Here is a 16,528-nt window from a genome sequence, read left to right on the forward strand (position 1 = left end):
AGCATCTCCATCCCCCTGGGAGCATCTCCAGTCCCCCGGCAGCACCTCCATCCCCCTGGGAGCATCTCTACCTCCCTGGGAGCATCCCCAGGAAGCATCTCCAGCCTCCGGGAGCATCCCCGGTCCCCCGGGAGCATCTCCATCTCCCTGGGAGCATCCCCGGTCCCCAGGAAGCATCTCCATCTCCCTGGGAGCATCCCCGGTCCCCCGGGAGCATCTTCAGCCCCTGGGAGATTCTCCAGTCCCCCGGGAGCACCCCCGGCCCCCTGGGAGCATCCCCCGGAAGCATCTCCAGCCCCTGGGAGCATCCCCGGTCCCCGGGAACATCCCTCGTCACCCGAGAGCATCCCTGGGACCACCCCTCGTCCCCGGAGCATCTCCATCTCCTGGAGCATCCGCATCTCCTGGAGCATCCCTGTCACTTTGGGAGCATCCCCCGGCCCTCGAAGCACGCCAGCCCGCAGGAGCACCTCCATCTTTTGGAGCATCATCCCCCGATCCCGGGAGCACCCCTGGCCCCTGGGAGCTCCCCCATCCCCAGGATCATCCCTGGCCCCAGGATCATGCCTGTCCCCCGGGTCCACTCTCCGTGCCCCGGGAGCATCCCTGTTCCCGGGAACTCCCTTGGAGCATCCGCGTCTCTCGAAACATCCCCGGCTCCGGGAGAACCCCCATCCTTGGGAGCATCCCCCCTTCTCCAGAGCACCCAAGGCCCTCGGAGAATCCCTGGGGCCGGGAGTATCCCCGTCCCCGGGAACATCCCTGTCCTTGGGACCATCCTCCTTCTTAGAAGCATCCTCGTCCTCGGGAGGACCCCGGTCCCCTGGAGCATCCCTGGGGCCGGGAGCACCCTCGTCCTCAGGAGCATCCTCGTCCTCGGGAGGACATTGGTCCCCGGGAGCATCCCCATCCCCTGGAGCATCCCTGGGACCGGGAACACCCCCATCCCCTGGAGCATCCCTATTCCCTGGAGCATCCCTGGGACCGGGAACACCCCTATCCCCTGGAGCATCCCCATTCCCTGGAGCATCCCTGGGACCGGGAACACCCCTATCCCCTGGAGCATCCCTATTCCCTGGAGCATCCCCATTCCCTGGAGCATCCCCATTCCCTGGAGCATCCCTGAGGTCGAGAGCACCCCTATTCCCTGGAGCATTCCTGGGGCCGGGAGCATCCCTATTCCCTGGAGTATCCCTGAGGTCGGGAGCACCCCTATTCCCTGGAGCATCCCTGGGGCCGAGAGCATCCCTATTCCCTGGAGCATCCCTGAGGTCGAGAGCACCCCTATCCCCTGGAGCATCCCTGGGGCTGGGAGCACCCCTATTCCCTGGAGCACCCCTATTCCCTGGAGCATTCCTGGGGCTGGGAGCACCTCTATCTCCTGGAGCATCCTCGTCCCCGGGAGGACCCCTGTCCCAGGAAGCATCCCCATTCCCCGGGAGCATCCCCATTCCCTGGAGCATCTCCATGCCCTGGAGCATCCCTAGGGCCGGGAGCATCCTCATCCCCGGGAGGAGCCCCTGTTCCCCAGCGCATCCCCGTTCCCAGGGAGCATCCCTATCCCCGGGAGCATCCTCGTCCTCGGGAGAACCCCGGTCCCCTAGGAGCGACCCCGGTGCCCCGGGAGCACAGCAGCCCCCGACCCCGCTCCACCTTAACCGCCCCCCTCGGCAACCGCGGCGCCGCCCGCCGCTGCCATTGGCTGCAGCCCCGGAGCGTCAGCCAATCGCCTTGCCGCGCTCCCACATGGGCTCGTGACGTCACGCCCAGTGAAGGCCAATGAGAAGCGAGCGGGCCGCCGGAGCCTCCGCGGCGGCGCCGCGGGGCACGCTGGGAGTTGTAGTTCGCCCGTCGCAGAGCCCTCCGCCGCGAAGGCCTCTCGGGGCCGGGCCGGCCCGCCTGCTGCCCGCCGAGGGGACGGGAGGCTGTGCCGGTCCCTCTCCGGTGGGGCTGGCCCGGAGCTGCCTCGCGGCCGGTGCTCCCGCAGCGGGCGGCGGGGGTGGGAGGACTACATGTCCTACAAGGCTTTGCGGCGGCCGCAGGCTGCCATTCAAAGTAACGTGGGGCGGTGGGGATGGAGGGGACTGGGGGGGAGTGGGGGGAGGGAGGGAATGCGGAGGGGGCACCCGGAGCCGCTGCAGCTCCGGGATTGGCAGCCGCCTCCCCGCGGTCTCCGGAGGGAACGGGGGGGGGTGTCCTCAATCCTTCCCCGTTCCCTCAGGACCCTCCCTGCATCCCCAACCCCTCCCCATTCTCCTCCACCACAACCCCGGGATCTCTCCCTGTCTCCCCAGGACCCTCCTCACCTCCCCAGTCCTTCCCAGTCCCCTTCGATCTCTTCTCTCTCCCCCCAGGACCTTCCCTGTCCCCCACAACCCTCTCTGTCCCCCTCAATCCTTCCCTAACCCCCTCAATACATCCCCGGCCCCCAGGCCTCTCCCTGTCCCCTTCAATCCTTCCCTCTCCCCCTTGTTCCTTCCCTGTCCTCCATCGACCCCCTCTGTTCCCCCCTTGATCCCTCCCTGTCCCCCTTAATCCTTCCCTGTCCCCCTTAATCCTTCCCTGTCCCCCTTAATCCTTCCCTGTCCCCCTCAATCCTTCCCTGTGCCCCCAGGACCTTCCCTGTCCCCCTCAATCCTTCCCAGTCCCCCTCAATGCCACCCTGTTCCCTCAGGACTCTCCCTGTCCCCCTTAATCCCTCCCTGCCCCCCACAACCCTCCCTTTCCCCCTCAATCCTTCCCTAACCCCCTCAATACATCCCCGCCCCCCAGGCCTCTCCCTGTCCCCCTCAGTCCTTCCCTGTTCCCTCAGGACTCTCCTTGTCCCCCTCAATCCCTCCCTGTCCCCCACGACCCTCCCAGTCCCCCTCAATCCTTCCATGTTCCCTCAATCCTTCCCTGTCCCCTCAGGACTCTCCTTGTCCCCCTCAATCCCTCCCTGTCCCCCAGGACCTTCCCTGTCCCCCTCAATCCTTCCCAGTCCCCCTCAATCCTTCCCTGTTCCCTCAGGACTCTCCTTGTCCCCCTCAATCCTTCCCTGTCCCCTTGGACTCTCCCTGTCCCCCCTTGATCCCTCCCAGTCCCCCTCAATCCCTCCATGTCCCCCAGGACCTTCCCTGTCCCCCTCAATCCTTCCCAGTCCCCCTCAGGACTCTCCTTGTCCCCCTCAATCCTTCCCTGTCCCCCTTGGACTCTCCCTGTCCCCCCTTGATCCCTCCCAGTCCCCCTCAATCCCCCCTTGTCCCCCCAGGACCCTCCAGCCAAAGCCACCATGAAGTCACCACGCTTGGGGGGGTGGAGAAGGGCGAGGGAGGAACAATCCTTAAATATTGCAGGAACCAGCTGTACCTGGGCACCGCGCAGCCAGCCACGAGGTTAAATATTTAATGCCTCACATTTCATCCTAATCTTTTATTAATTGTGTTATTTACTTGCTGGTGCTGGCAGCGGCCAGGGCAGGGGCAAGGTGTTGGGCACCAGAAGCTCCCGCTCCGCTCCCAGTTAAGACTGGGGGCTTCCCACAGCCCAGATGTTCCCTGAACAAGTGGCCAGCCCTGCTTGGAAGCCCTGGCAGAGGCTGCCTGGGGCACCGGTGGGGTTTCCACCCCTGGAGGGGTTCAAAAAGTGCGTAGACGTGGCACTTTGGGCCGTGGTTTAATGGGGATGGTGGTGTTGGGCTGATGGTTGGACTGGATGAGCTTAGAGGGCTTCTCCACCCTTAGTGGTTTCCAACCTTGCCGGCTCAGGCTGGCACTTGCACCTTCCTCATCACCTTCTGCTCCCTGCCCAGACCCTGTGCTGCAAGCAGGAAAAGCTGTGAGCTCCTCACCTTGCTCCAAAGTCCTTGACAAACCCTTCCTTCACGTACCTGTGTGCACCTCATATTCCTGCACGCTTGAATATCCATATTTTAATGCAAATATAAAGATTGAGAGTATTTATTTTTGGGTTGTTTGCCCTATTGGGGCAGTTGGTGTTTATTTTATAGAATCATGGAGTGATTTGGGTTGGAAAGGACCTCAAAGCCCATCTGGTTCCGTCAGGGACACCTCCCACTGCATCAGGTTGCTCCAAGCTCCATCCAACCTGGCCTTGAACACCTCCAGGGACGCAGCATCTTATATTTAAGGAAAGTGGTTTGTTTTTTTTCAAAGCTGGCAACGTTTCAGATTGTGTTTCGGGGGGGGAAGGAGAAGCAGAGAAGATGTTTCCCAGCATTTTTTCAAAACTCCTTACCAAATCCTGCGGGTTTTCCTTCTGCAGCTTCTCTGCTCCCTCCCATCTCAGAGAGTGACACAGGTAAACCTGGACCAGGCAGCTCCGGAATGATGGATGTGACACACGTCTTCATCACCCGCCACTGATGATTGACGTGAGCCCTGGAGCAGGACAGCCTGGAACCCAGAGATTAATTTGCTTCAGCGCTTGCTTGGGTGAAAACAGCCGTGGTTAACCCCTTGCAAGCCCCAGGGTTGTGGATGCAGAGGGAGTCGCTCCTCCCTCGAGGCGCAGGGCAGGGGACGTGTCTGAAACCGCCTTGTGCCTGGCAGCGCCTGGAGGAGCCCCAGAGGATGAGGGTGTTGGAAACCCACGCCAGGATCCAGAGGCGAGCGCTGTAAACAGCCCTTCTGTTTAGAACCAGCAGAGAAACCAAACAAGCCCGGGCTTCGGGATGCTCAGGAGCTCCAGTTGAATCCGCATCCAAGCAAAACAGGTTGCTGCTGCTGGAATTACCCCAATGCTTTCACCTTTCAGCTCCCACCCCAAATGGCAGCTTGAGACAAACCAGAACTGGGGGCACGGATTTAGAAGATTCAGGTTTTCCCCTCCCGGGGCTCGACCAAGCCTTTTGCCAAACCCGTGGGAGCAGGGAGCAAATGTGGCCATGGAGGTTCCAAACCACTCCATTTTCAGCTTCTCGCTTGTATACTTGAACGAGCAGCCTTGACCTCAGCAAAGCTCAGTTCCTGGCACCCTCAGACAACGGGAATTTCCCAGGGCATTTGTACCAGCAGTTGGCACAAACTGGGACCTTATCCTGGCTGGAGCCTGTCCTGGAACGAACGTGAGATGAGAAACTGAGGGAAGGGGCTGGCAGCGAGTCAGCAAGAGCTGAGCCAAAGCTGTCCTAGAAATCAACAGTTTCCAGCACCTCGAGTCACGCTCCTGAGACCAAAACCCAAGTCCTCGTCCCTGGGACCCCAGCGCCATCGCCTCCTCCCAAGCATCTGCAAAGTGAACCACACGCAGGAGCTGGGATCTCTCCTGCTATGCTCAGACAGGACCCCCAGCCTTTTTCAGAGCCGATGAACTCCCTCCTGCATCTCCCAGTGCCTTCCCGCTGTGCCAGGGCCACCTTGTCACCCCCTGGCTGTGGATTCGGGGTGGGACACCCCCAAAAGAGATGTGGGAGCCCTTCGAGCAGCCCCGCAGCTGACAGACTCTCGTCTCTGGCGCTGCCTTCGATCTGGATGTTGGCTCCTGTTTGCACTTACTGGCTTTGAGTGGTTTTTAATTATTGATGCCTCTTTTAGCTTTTATCTCGTGCTCGCTGCAGCCAGGAAGGGCTCGGCGTTCCTGCATTAGTGATGAATTGGGAAGGAGGCCCTGCTCCGGTGCTGTAAAGCGTTCCTGGCTTGCAGACTGTGCCATTGTTTCAAGCAAAGCTCAGCTGAAAAATGAGGAGGGTGGGAGTGGGTTGGGGGGATGTGATGGAGGAGATTCCCACTGCTCCCGGGATCTGTCCTGCTGGGAAAAGCTGAAGGGGATGGATGGAGAGTCAAACAGGTGAGGAAAGCACCTTCTCCCAGTGGAAAACTAGCACCTGCTCACCTCTTTGAGGAGGAGAGATGCTGGTTTAGAACCCCTCCTGTGACAGGGTGGAAGGGGGAAGAGATGTGAGAGAGCAGAATTTGCTGAGCCCCAGGCAGCTGCAGGCAGGAATTGGGTGTCAGAGAATTATAAAATCGTTAAGTTTGGAAAAGATCTCTGAGAGCATCCAGCCCAACCGTCAGCCAAACACCACCATCCCTGTTCAGTTTTGGGCCCCTCACTCCAAAAAGGACATTGAGGGGCTGGAGCGTGTCGAGAGAAGGGGAACAAACCTGGAAAGGATCTCGAGAACAGGTTCTGGGAGTGGCTGAAGGACCTGGAGCTGTTTAGTCTGGAGAAGAGGCTGAGGGGAGACCTCATCGCTCTCTGCAGCTCCTGGGAAGGACGTTGGATGAAATGGGAGCTGGGCTCTTCTCTCAAGTAAGAAGTGATAGGAGGAGAGGCAATGGCCTCAAGCTGCACCAGGGAGGTTTAGATTGGATATTGGGAACAATTTCTCTATTGAGAGAGTGGTGAAGCCCCGGCAGAGGCTGCCCAGGGCAGTGGTGGAGTCTCCATCCTTGGAGGGATTAAAAAAACGTGCAGATGCAGCACTTTGGGCCGTGGTTTAGTGTGGATGCTGGTGTTGGGCTGACGATTGGACTGGATGAGCTTAGAGGTCTTGGCATTGGCCTCATCCCTAGGACTACTTTGGAGGGGTCTCTTCTGGTGCAAAGAGGGCATGGAGGGACTGGAGAGGAGCTTGATCCCATGTCCCACTGTCCTGGGAGCGCCAGCCGGGCCTGGCACAGCTGTGCTACGGTCTTGGATGGGTGGTAGAGCCTCTGGGCAGTGAGAAGGCTTGATGATGCTCCCGTTCTCTTCTGTGATGCCTCAGCAGCACAAGGGCTGGGGCAGAGCTCCTGGCTCCGGCTTCCAAAGGACAAGGATGTCTGCAGAGAGGCTCCGGTGGTGGAGATCTCCAAACTCCAGCTGCTGGCTGGGACTCTGCGGGGCTGCCTGGGGGTCCCAGCTTTGTCCCCTGCCAACCCAGGTGCCCCACGCAGAGCGTGATGCTCCGTTCGTTTGTGCTCTGGGAAGCACCACTGGCTCGGCCACATCCAGAGCCCACGGTGAGCGCAGAGCCACACGAGCTGGGCTGATCTCAGCGCCCTTGAGGGACCAGAGCTCGGGGCAGACACCTCCAACGCTTGCCCCACCGCACTGCCAGGGGCTCCCGGCCACGAGAAACGCTCCCGGTGGCTTCAGTCTGACCCCACGGTCCTGCAGCTGCTCCAAGGGCTTCGGCGATGCCGAGCGAGTGGTTTGATGCTGAGCGAGTGGTTTTCTGCTGTGAAAGGCCAGCAGAGCTCCGGGCCAGAGGCTGCTACGCTGCGACAGTTGCTAAAACCATCTCTGCTCTGTAAGTGCTGCTGAAAACCCCACTGGGAACGCGCTGGCTGCAGGGAGGGCTGCAGCTTTTCAAGCGCTTTCACCTCGAGGTCACTGGTTCAAACTCAGCCTGGGGGTAGGGAGAACCGTAAGTGGATGTTATTCCTGATGGACGTGCAAGGGAGGAGGATTTAGGAGAAATTGGTCTGGGAGGGTTCTGGGGCTGGCGATTTCAGAGGAACAGAGGTCCCTGTTGTTAGAGCTAATTAGCAGCCTCGGTTCGGTGGGCAAGGGGTCGAACAAACCACGAGGCTGCTGGCTGAGCATCCTTGGCTGCTGCTGCTGGGCTGGGGATGGCTCCCTGCGGGAGATGAACCCACTACAAAGTATAAAGACAGAGCTTTAGGGCTCTCCAAATCCCCCGCACCTCCCAGCAGATGCTGAGCTGGACCTCGTGCTCCTCTCCTGTTTGCCCCGAGGACTCGCGGCTGGACCGTGCTGGTTTTGCACCCAAAGCGTTTCTCTGGGCTGTGGAAAGCACCCTGGTGTCATAAATGCACAGAATCGTTAAGGTCGGAAAAGCCCTCTAAGCTCATCCAGTCCAACCCTCAGCCCAACACCTCCATCCACACTAAACCATGGCCCAAAGTGCCATGTCTGCATGGTTTTTGAATCCCTCCAAGGATGGAGACTCCACCACTGCCCTGGGCAGCCTCTGCTGGGGCTTCACCACTCTTTCAATAGAGAAATTGTTCCCAATATCCAATCTAAACCTCCCCTGGTACAACTTGAGGCCATTGCCTCTCCTCCTATCACTTCTTACTTGGGAGAAGAGCCCAGCACCCATTTCATCCAACGTCCTTTCCGGGAGCTGCAGAGAGCGATGAGGTCTCCCCTCAGCCTCCTCTTCTCCAGACTAAACAGCCCCAGGTCCTTCAGCCACTCCCAGAACCTGTTCTCAGGACCCTTCCCAGCTCTGTTCCCCTTCTTTGGACGCGCTCCAGCCTCTCAACGTCTTTCTTGGAGTGAGGGCCCCAAAAGTGAACGCAGGATTCAAGTCGTGGTCTCATCAGGGCTGAGTCCAGGGGGATGATCCCTTCCCTGCTCCTGCATTTGCCCTGATCTCTGCTCAGCATCAGCAGGACAGAGACACAGTGGCCACTGCTCCCCATCTGCACCACCAAAGCCCCCCAACCTCCCTGGGCAGCCGGGGGCACTGAGATCCCCCCTTTGTCACAGCTTCTTTCCCAGGGGAAGGAAGTTTTCCCACTCCAGCTGGCCTGGGAGATAGGGAGGGGAAGATGTTATCGGGGCAGAGCAGGCTCTGAAGGCAAAGGACAGGCTCTAATTATCGAGAACCAATTCCATTACAGCAATCGCAGCCCCAGGGTAACGCAGCCCAGATTTTCCAGGGGGGCCGACTGCCAGAGAAGCAGCTCATCCCCTGCACCCACAGCAGAGATTAATTTTCCCTGCACAGAGCAGAGCTGAGGCAGCCCACGGGGAGCTCCTGCGTTGGAAATTGGAGAGGGGAAGGTTCAGATTAGGCATTAGGAAGAAATTCTTCACAAGGAGGGTGGGGAGGCCCTGGAACAGGTTGCCCAGAGCAGTGGGGGCTGCCCTATTCCTGGAGGGGTTCAAGGCCAGGTTGGATGGGGCTTGGAGCCCCTGATCCAGTGGGAGGTGTCCCTGCCCATGGCAAAGGGGTTGGAACTGGATGGGCTTTGAGGTCCCTTCCAACCCAAACCATGATTCCCAGCAGGAGCTGGGATGGCAGGTGGGGAAAGAGAGTCCTAAGCAAAGCTGCTTGTTCTCCCCTCTGAATCCCCTTTCTCGGGGTGGGGAAGTATTTTAAAGTCATCCCCAAAGTGGCAAGAAAGCAGACAGCGAGTCACAGTTTTAACCAACCTTCTTATTTCTTTATTTGAAAGGCACAGCTTGTACGTCCTTGATACAGCATTTTCAGTTCCTCTTATTATAGGTCAAGTGATTAAACACAAAAAGCAAAACAAGATCTTTCTAAAGGACTATATACAAACACCAGATTATCATTTAATTTTATTCTTTTTTTTTTTTTTTCTTTTTTCATTCCGTTTTTGTTTTTTTTTTTTTTTAGAAGACACGCTAGCGCACGGAGATAAGAACAGAGAAAGCTGCTGTATCCTCTACACAGGGGCAAGGGGAGGACCAGGAAAGGCTCTTGCTCTGCCTGCCCCTCCGCCCGAGCCCTCCGAAGCCGGGTGCTACGCTGGAGGGAAGCGGGTGGTGGAGGTTCCCCTCATCCCAGCGCCCGGAGCGCGTCGTGCTGCCCCGGGCCTGGTTAAGAACATGCAGAACAGCAAGGTGCCGGCCTGGTTATTAGTGCAGGAGGAACGCGGGGAGGAACAGGGCGATGCGGCGAGATCAAGAGCGTTTGGGGAAGGAGGAGATGGTTTCGGGGCAGGGATCCCAGCAGGGAGTTGTGCAGAAACCGTTAGGATCAAGGAGCATCTTTAAATACCAAGAAGGGAGCGGCAGGCGGAGGGGAGGCTGACGGCATCGAGGAGCCGAGGGCAAGCGGCCCCAGAGCAGCCCAAGCCAGGCTGTGGCTCGGCTCTGCGATGGCAGCGGGGACGGGGAAGCCAGGCTGGGCACAGGGAGAGAGCACGATCGGCCACACGGTTACTGCGATGGCGCTTGCACTGCTGCGGAGCAGCCCGGGCAGCGCTCAAGCACTGCTCCCCGTAGGAACAGGCCACCACACGCAAGCCCCCGCGATTCTGCTGCGCAGCAACTAGAGAGAGAGATACTGCATCTTGCATTAACCCGCCCCCCCCCACCCCCCGACAGCCCCCTTTTTTTTTTTTGTTATTTTTGTTTTTCCCCTGCCCTCCCTCCCCCAGCCCGTTCACTTTAATCAGATTTCTCCCCGTCGTCGTCTTGGTGGGCGTCCCCGTCGTGGCCGTTCTTGTCCTCCTTGGAGAGGTGAGCCTGGGAGCCCAAGGCCGAGAGCGAGAGGAGCCCGGTGCCGGCGCTGACGGCAGGGAGGGACGGGGGCTGGAGGCCCACGGGGAGCGGAGTCAGAGGCAGAGCAAGGGCTTGGAGCTGGGACAGCTGGTGAGCTTGAAGCTGCTGCTGTAAAGAACGACGGACAGACAGGAAGACGGGAGAGGAATATTGTCATTTTGAGTGCACTTGGGTCCCAACCTAAGGGCCTAAGGCCACGCTGACTGTGCCAGCAGGCAAGCGTCAACCAGGGAGCTCAGGGTCCTGTAGAGCACTGTGGCCTTGGAGTGAGGAGGGGTGGGAAAGGGAAAAAAAAAGAAGTTCTAGAGCCCTTGGGCTGTGACAGCCTCAAGAGAATCATAGAATCACCAGGTTGGAAAAGACCCACTGGATCATCGAGTCCAACCATTCCCATCAATCACTAAACCATGTCCCTCAGCACCTTGTCCACCCATCCCTTAAACCCCTCCAGGGAAGGGGACTCAACCCCCACAGGGCAGCCTGTTCCAGTGCCCAACGACCCTTTCCGTGAAATATTATTTCCTAATGTTCAGCCTGGTGAAGCTTGAGGCCGTTCCCTCTCGTCCTGTCCCCTGTCACCTGGGAGAAGAGCCCAGCTCCCTCCTCTCCACAACCTCCTTTCAGGGAGTTGGAGAGAGCAATGAGGTCTCCAGAAGACCCAGTGGTGCCCTCAACAAGACACGCAGCTCACAGGGCAACTGGCCTCAGACTCCTGCACGCTCCAAGGATGTGGTTAAACCCTCCTGACCTTGACCAAGAACAGATGGTGTTTTCATGTCAAGGAGCTGCTGCAATTCCTGCTCCAAACCAAAGCTCCTCTCCTTGCACCCTGCTGGGACAGAGCAGGAATCCCTGCGTTCCCAAGCCCACATCGTAACACGTCCAGGCAAACCCAGCCTGGCACTCGCAGCCTCATCCCAGCATCGCTCGGGGAGCAGCCGGTTCCCAGCACCCCAGACCCACTCTGGGTCACGACTGCCCTGCCCAGCTCTGTCCTGAAGGCCAAAGGCACAGATTCCCATCCCTCCAAACCCAACCTAACCAAGCATCACGTACACGGATGATGGAGTTCAGTTCTGGCGCCGTAACCTGCTTGGCTCGTTCGATGGCTCCCAGGACTTGCTGCTGATGCTGGTGTGGAGAGAACAGAGGGATTTAGGGCATTTTCCAGTGTCACAGAGAAGAAAAGCAGGGAGACAACTTTGCTGGGCCTGACACACGCACACGGACTCTATGTCAGCTGCTAGCAGGGCTGGTTCACCCCAGAGCTGGAGACACTGACTCGTGCTTCATTTGTGACAAGAACAAGCAGCATCCCAACAAATAAAAACCCTAAAATCAGAAGCTCCTGGGAAGCTCCTCATTCCTTGGGACACATCCTGGGTCCCAACTGCAGCCAATGGAAGATGCTGCTGTGGAAGAGCCCAGAGTGGACAACCGTGCTTGCTCCTCCAAGAGCAAAAGGTCTCTGAACACCACATTTGTCCATCACACTCCAGCAAGTCGATTTTTCTTTCCATCTCAGTAGCAGGACAGGGTTGAGGTAAGGGAAGGGGCTGCATTAAGATGCAAAAGGTTAAGTTGTGCCTTAGTTATTAGGCAGCTCTGATCTGAACTGCCCCAAGAACAGGTGGGTGGGAAAACCCTAGAGGTGCTTCACCCTCCTCCTGCCTCAGGCTACAACTCCCAGCCCTCCCAATTAATTTCTATGGGGAGTGGGAGGAGCCCATCAGCTGCATTAATTAATGAGGCAGAGGAAGCAGATCTTAAGGAGGAGCCATATAGAGGTACTTTTTCACGTTCCCCTCCCCCAGTTACCCACCCAAAGCTCCTACTGCCTGCAGAGGTGGCCAATAACTCCAGAATCAGGGGTGGGAGAGAACAGAGCCCATCTTTGTCTGCAGGTGCCAACAAAAGGGATGGAGGGGCAAGGTAGCCCTTGCACAGCACCTGGGGGGCTGCCTGGATGCCATCAAGCCAAACCCATCTCAAAGGGCTCATCCCTGTGCAGGAGCCAAGAGCGAGGAGCTGCCCATGCAGGAGACTCTGCTCCCCTAAGACAGAGCTGAAGGACTCACCTCTTGGGAAAGGTAGGGCAGAACCTGCGCACAAATCCCATTTAGCCTCTTGACGATTTCAGCCTGGGAAGTGGGAAGAATGGAGAGAAAACGCGTCAAGTGGGTTTGGAGAGGTCACTCTCAGCACCAGCTGCCTCACTTTCCCCTCCTTAGGCCAGATTGAGACCCTTCATGGCTCTAAGCAAACCCAGTCCCCCCAAAAGATGCTAGTGGTGCTCTGGGGCTGTGGGGGGTCACCTCAGCTCCAAGGTCCCTCCCTACTTAGTTAAACAAATCAATGCTGTTTGCAAAGAGCGGGTTTTTCAATCTTCTTTTCCCTCTCCAGGTCTCTGATGCTCATTTAAGAAATCAGGAACAACTAGAGCGGAAATCTATTATAGACCCAGGTGAGGATGTGTTGAATTCCATCTGCTGTGTGGACACAGACAGACAGACAGACGTGCTGCCCCGGCTGAGAGCCTTGCTCTGCCTTGGAAAGTGGATCTTCAGCCTCCCCCTCCCCAAAGGCAAGTCCTTGCCTGCTGTCAGCCTCCCCACGGCCAAGCTGCAGGACTGGGGATGTTCAGGGGGACCCCAGGCACTGGGCAGCTTCTTTATGAGCCTCCTAGAAGCAGGTGGCAAGTTCTGGAGTGTTAAATGCTTTTCTCCTGAGAAAGAGTAAAGCTCCCAGCCCTTTGAAAATCACTTTCCAAGGGAGTCCAACGAAATATAGAGCCACAAGGTTCAGGCGTGCACTGAAACCAGCCAAAAGGACTCCACCAGCGCCACGGTGGACTCGGCTGGGAGGCAGTAGATGGGACAGCAGCGAGGATTCGTAGCTCAGATCCTTCACCAAAGTGCAGGTTTTCCCAGGGAAGCCAGTCTTGGGGGCTTCCCAACAAGGGCGATGGGATTGGAGGCACCAAATGCTTTCGTGGGGAAGCAGAACTGTGCTAAGAGGCTTAGAACTGAGCCGTGGCACACAGACGACCGCGACTGAAAGCTGAAGCCAGACAGAGTCAGGCTCAGAGGAGGCTCACGTTGTTAAGAGCACAGGTAATTAGCCACAGGGGATAATTACCAACTTAACCACCAGTGAGGGTAATGAACCAACTTCTCCAGGCTGCAGCAGCCTCTCCATCACAAGGAGGCTTTCTTAGAAGGTCTGCATGGCTGTACCTAACCACAGCCCCTGAGGAGAACCCTCTGGTCTCGCTGCAGCAAGAGCCCAGCAGGAACCAAAGGCATTTTTCATGTCAGAGAGATCACAACAAGCCACCTTGGCATTTTTCACGTTGGGTTGATAACAACAAGCCTTCCTGGACACCAGAAAAGGCAGCAGGGCCAGGAACCCACCCAGCACCAGGGAGAAGGGCTGGGAAGGACCCAGAGCCATCTCCTGCCCTCCACGCCAGGCTCATATCTGCTGATCGACTCTGCAGCCCCACATTTTGCCTGCACTACCTTGTCTGGTTCTTAAATACCTGCTTAGGCCCTGGGGAGACCCAGAGCGTGTCTGCAGCCCAGGGTGGAAGCCCTCAGTCCAGCACTGTGGTCCCGAGAGGACGGGGATCCCTGCATTTCAAAGGCAGCTCTGACATTTGACAGGCATTTCTAGTTCCTGAAATACCCCTGAAGTGACACAGGGCAAAGCACAGCGGACAGCCCACCCTCCCCAGGAATTAGAGCCCTTGGAAATACCTTCCTCTTACCTGTTTGTGCATTTCAATATTCAGCCCGTAGGACATCTCATAATACTGTGGAGCAAAGGAGAAGAGAAAAAAAAAAAGAATTATAAGTCAAGTCCCCAACAGAGGCTCCATCCAGCAGCGCTGGGAACTGCTACTGCTTTCCTAGTAAGGTTTTTTACAAGGGAAACAAAGACAGCAGAAGCAAACACAGAGACCCTCTCTAGAAGTAAGGCAGAGGTGCTGAGCCCCGGTGCTCCCTGCTCCAACCTCGCGCTGCTGCATACAGAGACCTAGGAACTTGGCAACCAGGCCCCACGCAACAGCCCTCGCTGACACCATTCAGTCTGTGTCAAGGTGAGAGCGAGTGATGCTGCTTCAAACCTGGGAAAAGGTTTAGAGGCTCCCCAGCCTGACTCCACAAGCTTTGCCTGGCGAATATCCTAAAGCCCACGTGGCTGCTTCGGCAGCAAATGGAAGAGATTACAACTGGGCTTCATCTAGTAAGGAACGTGGCCAGCCGCACGCAGCTCCAGCTGTTTGGGGAGAAGCCGTGCGGAACAAAAAAACCCACCCAAAAACCCACCCCGAAAACCCTCGCACAGCAGCATCGGGCAGCGATCTATTGGCACGAGAAGCCAATTCCCAATCCCTGGAAGAAAAGCTGTTTTAAGGCTGATGTTTGAGAGTTTAGAAACCTCAGCTTGCAGGCTGCAATCCTGATTCTTCCGAAGGGAAAGCAAAATCCACATCTGTGCTCATTTAATTCAAGGAGAAGATCGCTGGTGTTTTCGTACTGACGCCACGAGTCTGCAAAGAGCCCATCTCGGCATTGCCATGATTTCACTCTGCTCTGACGCCGCCGCTGGCTCTCGAGGTTTCTTTGCATTCTGAAGACTGAGCAGGAAGCGGGAGCCCGAGCCCTGAGCTGCTAATTGTGACTTATTCAAAAAAATCAGAGCAGCTGGAGCAGCTTTGCACATTCACAGAAAGCCTCCTCTTTGCTTCCCCGTGACTTTGCTGTGAGAGTGACAGCAGCTCCAGCTCAGCCATGCAGATGAGGCAGGAGCTGCTGCAAAGCCTCGAGTGCTGCACAACAAGCGATGGCCCTTCCCCTCGGCCGCCGCCGGTAGCCTGAATCAATTCTGGTGACTGTCAGCATTGAGGGAAAAAAAAAATCCATCTCAGCCACACCTGGAGATGAGTCTCCACGCAGACTGCAAGGCCCTGGAAGCAATCGTTTATCTGCAGGAGCAGGGCAAGCTTCCTCACTAATACACGAGGAAAGCTGCAACCTCTTCCCCTTGACCCCAGCCCCAAACAGCTTCAGAGTCTGGACACACAGGCAGACTGGAAGGATGGAGGGGCCACCTCCCTTATATTTCTGGTTTTAAAGTCCTAACTCTCCTCTGAAGAGCTGCTGTATTAATGTCTACATCTTATCTCTTTTTTTTTTTTTAATTTTCCAGGGCAGGTGCGGCAGCTGGCAAGCAGGCACCGGCTCATCTTTATGGAGAGCATCACCACCTCCTGTTAACTCCTTGATAGGAAAGGAACAGACCACGGCTTTGCCTGGCATCGCTGCCACAAGGGCTCTTCCATGCGTGGGAAGAGAGAGGCATTACCTGGCAGGCAAACTGTCACCCTGCCTACAAGAACATGGCTGTTTCTTGGCAGATTTCTCTTCCAAGAGTTCCAGCTAAGCCTGCTGCCCACGTCTGGCACAGCGTCTCCTGCCTGTGCCAGGCTGTGCCCTGGGATTTGCACGCTTCGTGCTGGGACACAAGCATCGGTGAGACGTGCCAGCACTTTGCACCAGGGCTCTGCAAGGCTGCTGGGGGCACGAGAAGGTGGGGAGGGTTCAGCTCTCGCAGAACAGCAGCTTCAGCTTCCAGCTCCCACCAGGCTGTGGGGTTTCCCAGCTTCACGACTTCTCAGAGCGCTGCTTTGTCCTTCGCTGGCCATGGCTCTCCTGGAGACCCAGGCGCTGCACACCAGCACCTTATAGCTCCTTCCTGCGTTTGTGAAAGCTGTTGCTTCACTCAGGACACAGGGAGCAAGGTCAAGCAGCAGCAAAGCCAAAGACCCCATCATAGAATCACCAGGTTGGAAAAGACCCATTGGATCATCGAGTCCAACCATTCCCATCAATCACTAACCCATGTCCCTCAGCACCTCATCAACCCGTCCCTTAAACCCCTCCAGGGAAGGTGACTCAACCCCCTCCCTGGGCAGCCTCTGCCAGTGCCAAGGACCTTTTCCATGAAATATTTTTTCCTAACGTTCAGCCTGAACCTCCCCTGGTGAAGCTTGAGGCCATTCCCTCTTGCCACCCAGCATGCAGCCCATCACCAGGCTTTTCTACATCCCACAATCTCTGCCACTTCGACGCTTTCCAACAATCCACCGTGTGCAGACAACACAAAATATAAAGGCACCCCATGCTCAGAAAAGCCAACGCCAGCCTTGCCTAGAGACCCACAGCTCCACGGGGTGAAGATTCCCTGCCAGGAGAACCAAGACCCCTGCTCACCGCCGGCGTCTGCACCCACACCACCCACGCGCTCTTGGCTG

At 57.3% G+C, this 16,528-nt stretch overlaps 1 protein-coding gene across 3 annotated transcripts in view; it reads right to left on the reverse strand.

The window, feature by feature from the left end:
• Positions 1-10,074: 10,074 nt before the first annotated feature.
• The window catches only part of TLE5 (TLE family member 5, transcriptional modulator), a 179,729-nt gene continuing 173,275 nt past the window's right edge, over positions 10,075-16,528 (reverse strand). For 2 of the 3 annotated variants that reach the window (XM_069878211.1, XM_069878210.1), the window contains 4 exons: positions 13,979-14,023; positions 12,288-12,350; positions 11,266-11,340; positions 10,075-10,317 (listed from right to left, as the gene is read on the reverse strand). In XM_069878211.1, coding sequence (XP_069734312.1) covers positions 10,096-10,317; positions 11,266-11,340; positions 12,288-12,350; positions 13,979-14,023 — 405 coding nt within the window. In that variant the 3' untranslated portion in view covers positions 10,075-10,095. The remainder of the gene's footprint in view (positions 10,318-11,265; positions 11,341-12,287; positions 12,351-13,978; positions 14,024-16,528) is intronic. The other variant, XM_069878212.1, reaches the window with a different exon arrangement.

This window comes from Phaenicophaeus curvirostris, chromosome 28 (genome assembly GCF_032191515.1).
Source record: "Phaenicophaeus curvirostris isolate KB17595 chromosome 28, BPBGC_Pcur_1.0, whole genome shotgun sequence".
Taxonomy (NCBI): Eukaryota; Metazoa; Chordata; class Aves; order Cuculiformes; family Cuculidae; genus Phaenicophaeus; species Phaenicophaeus curvirostris.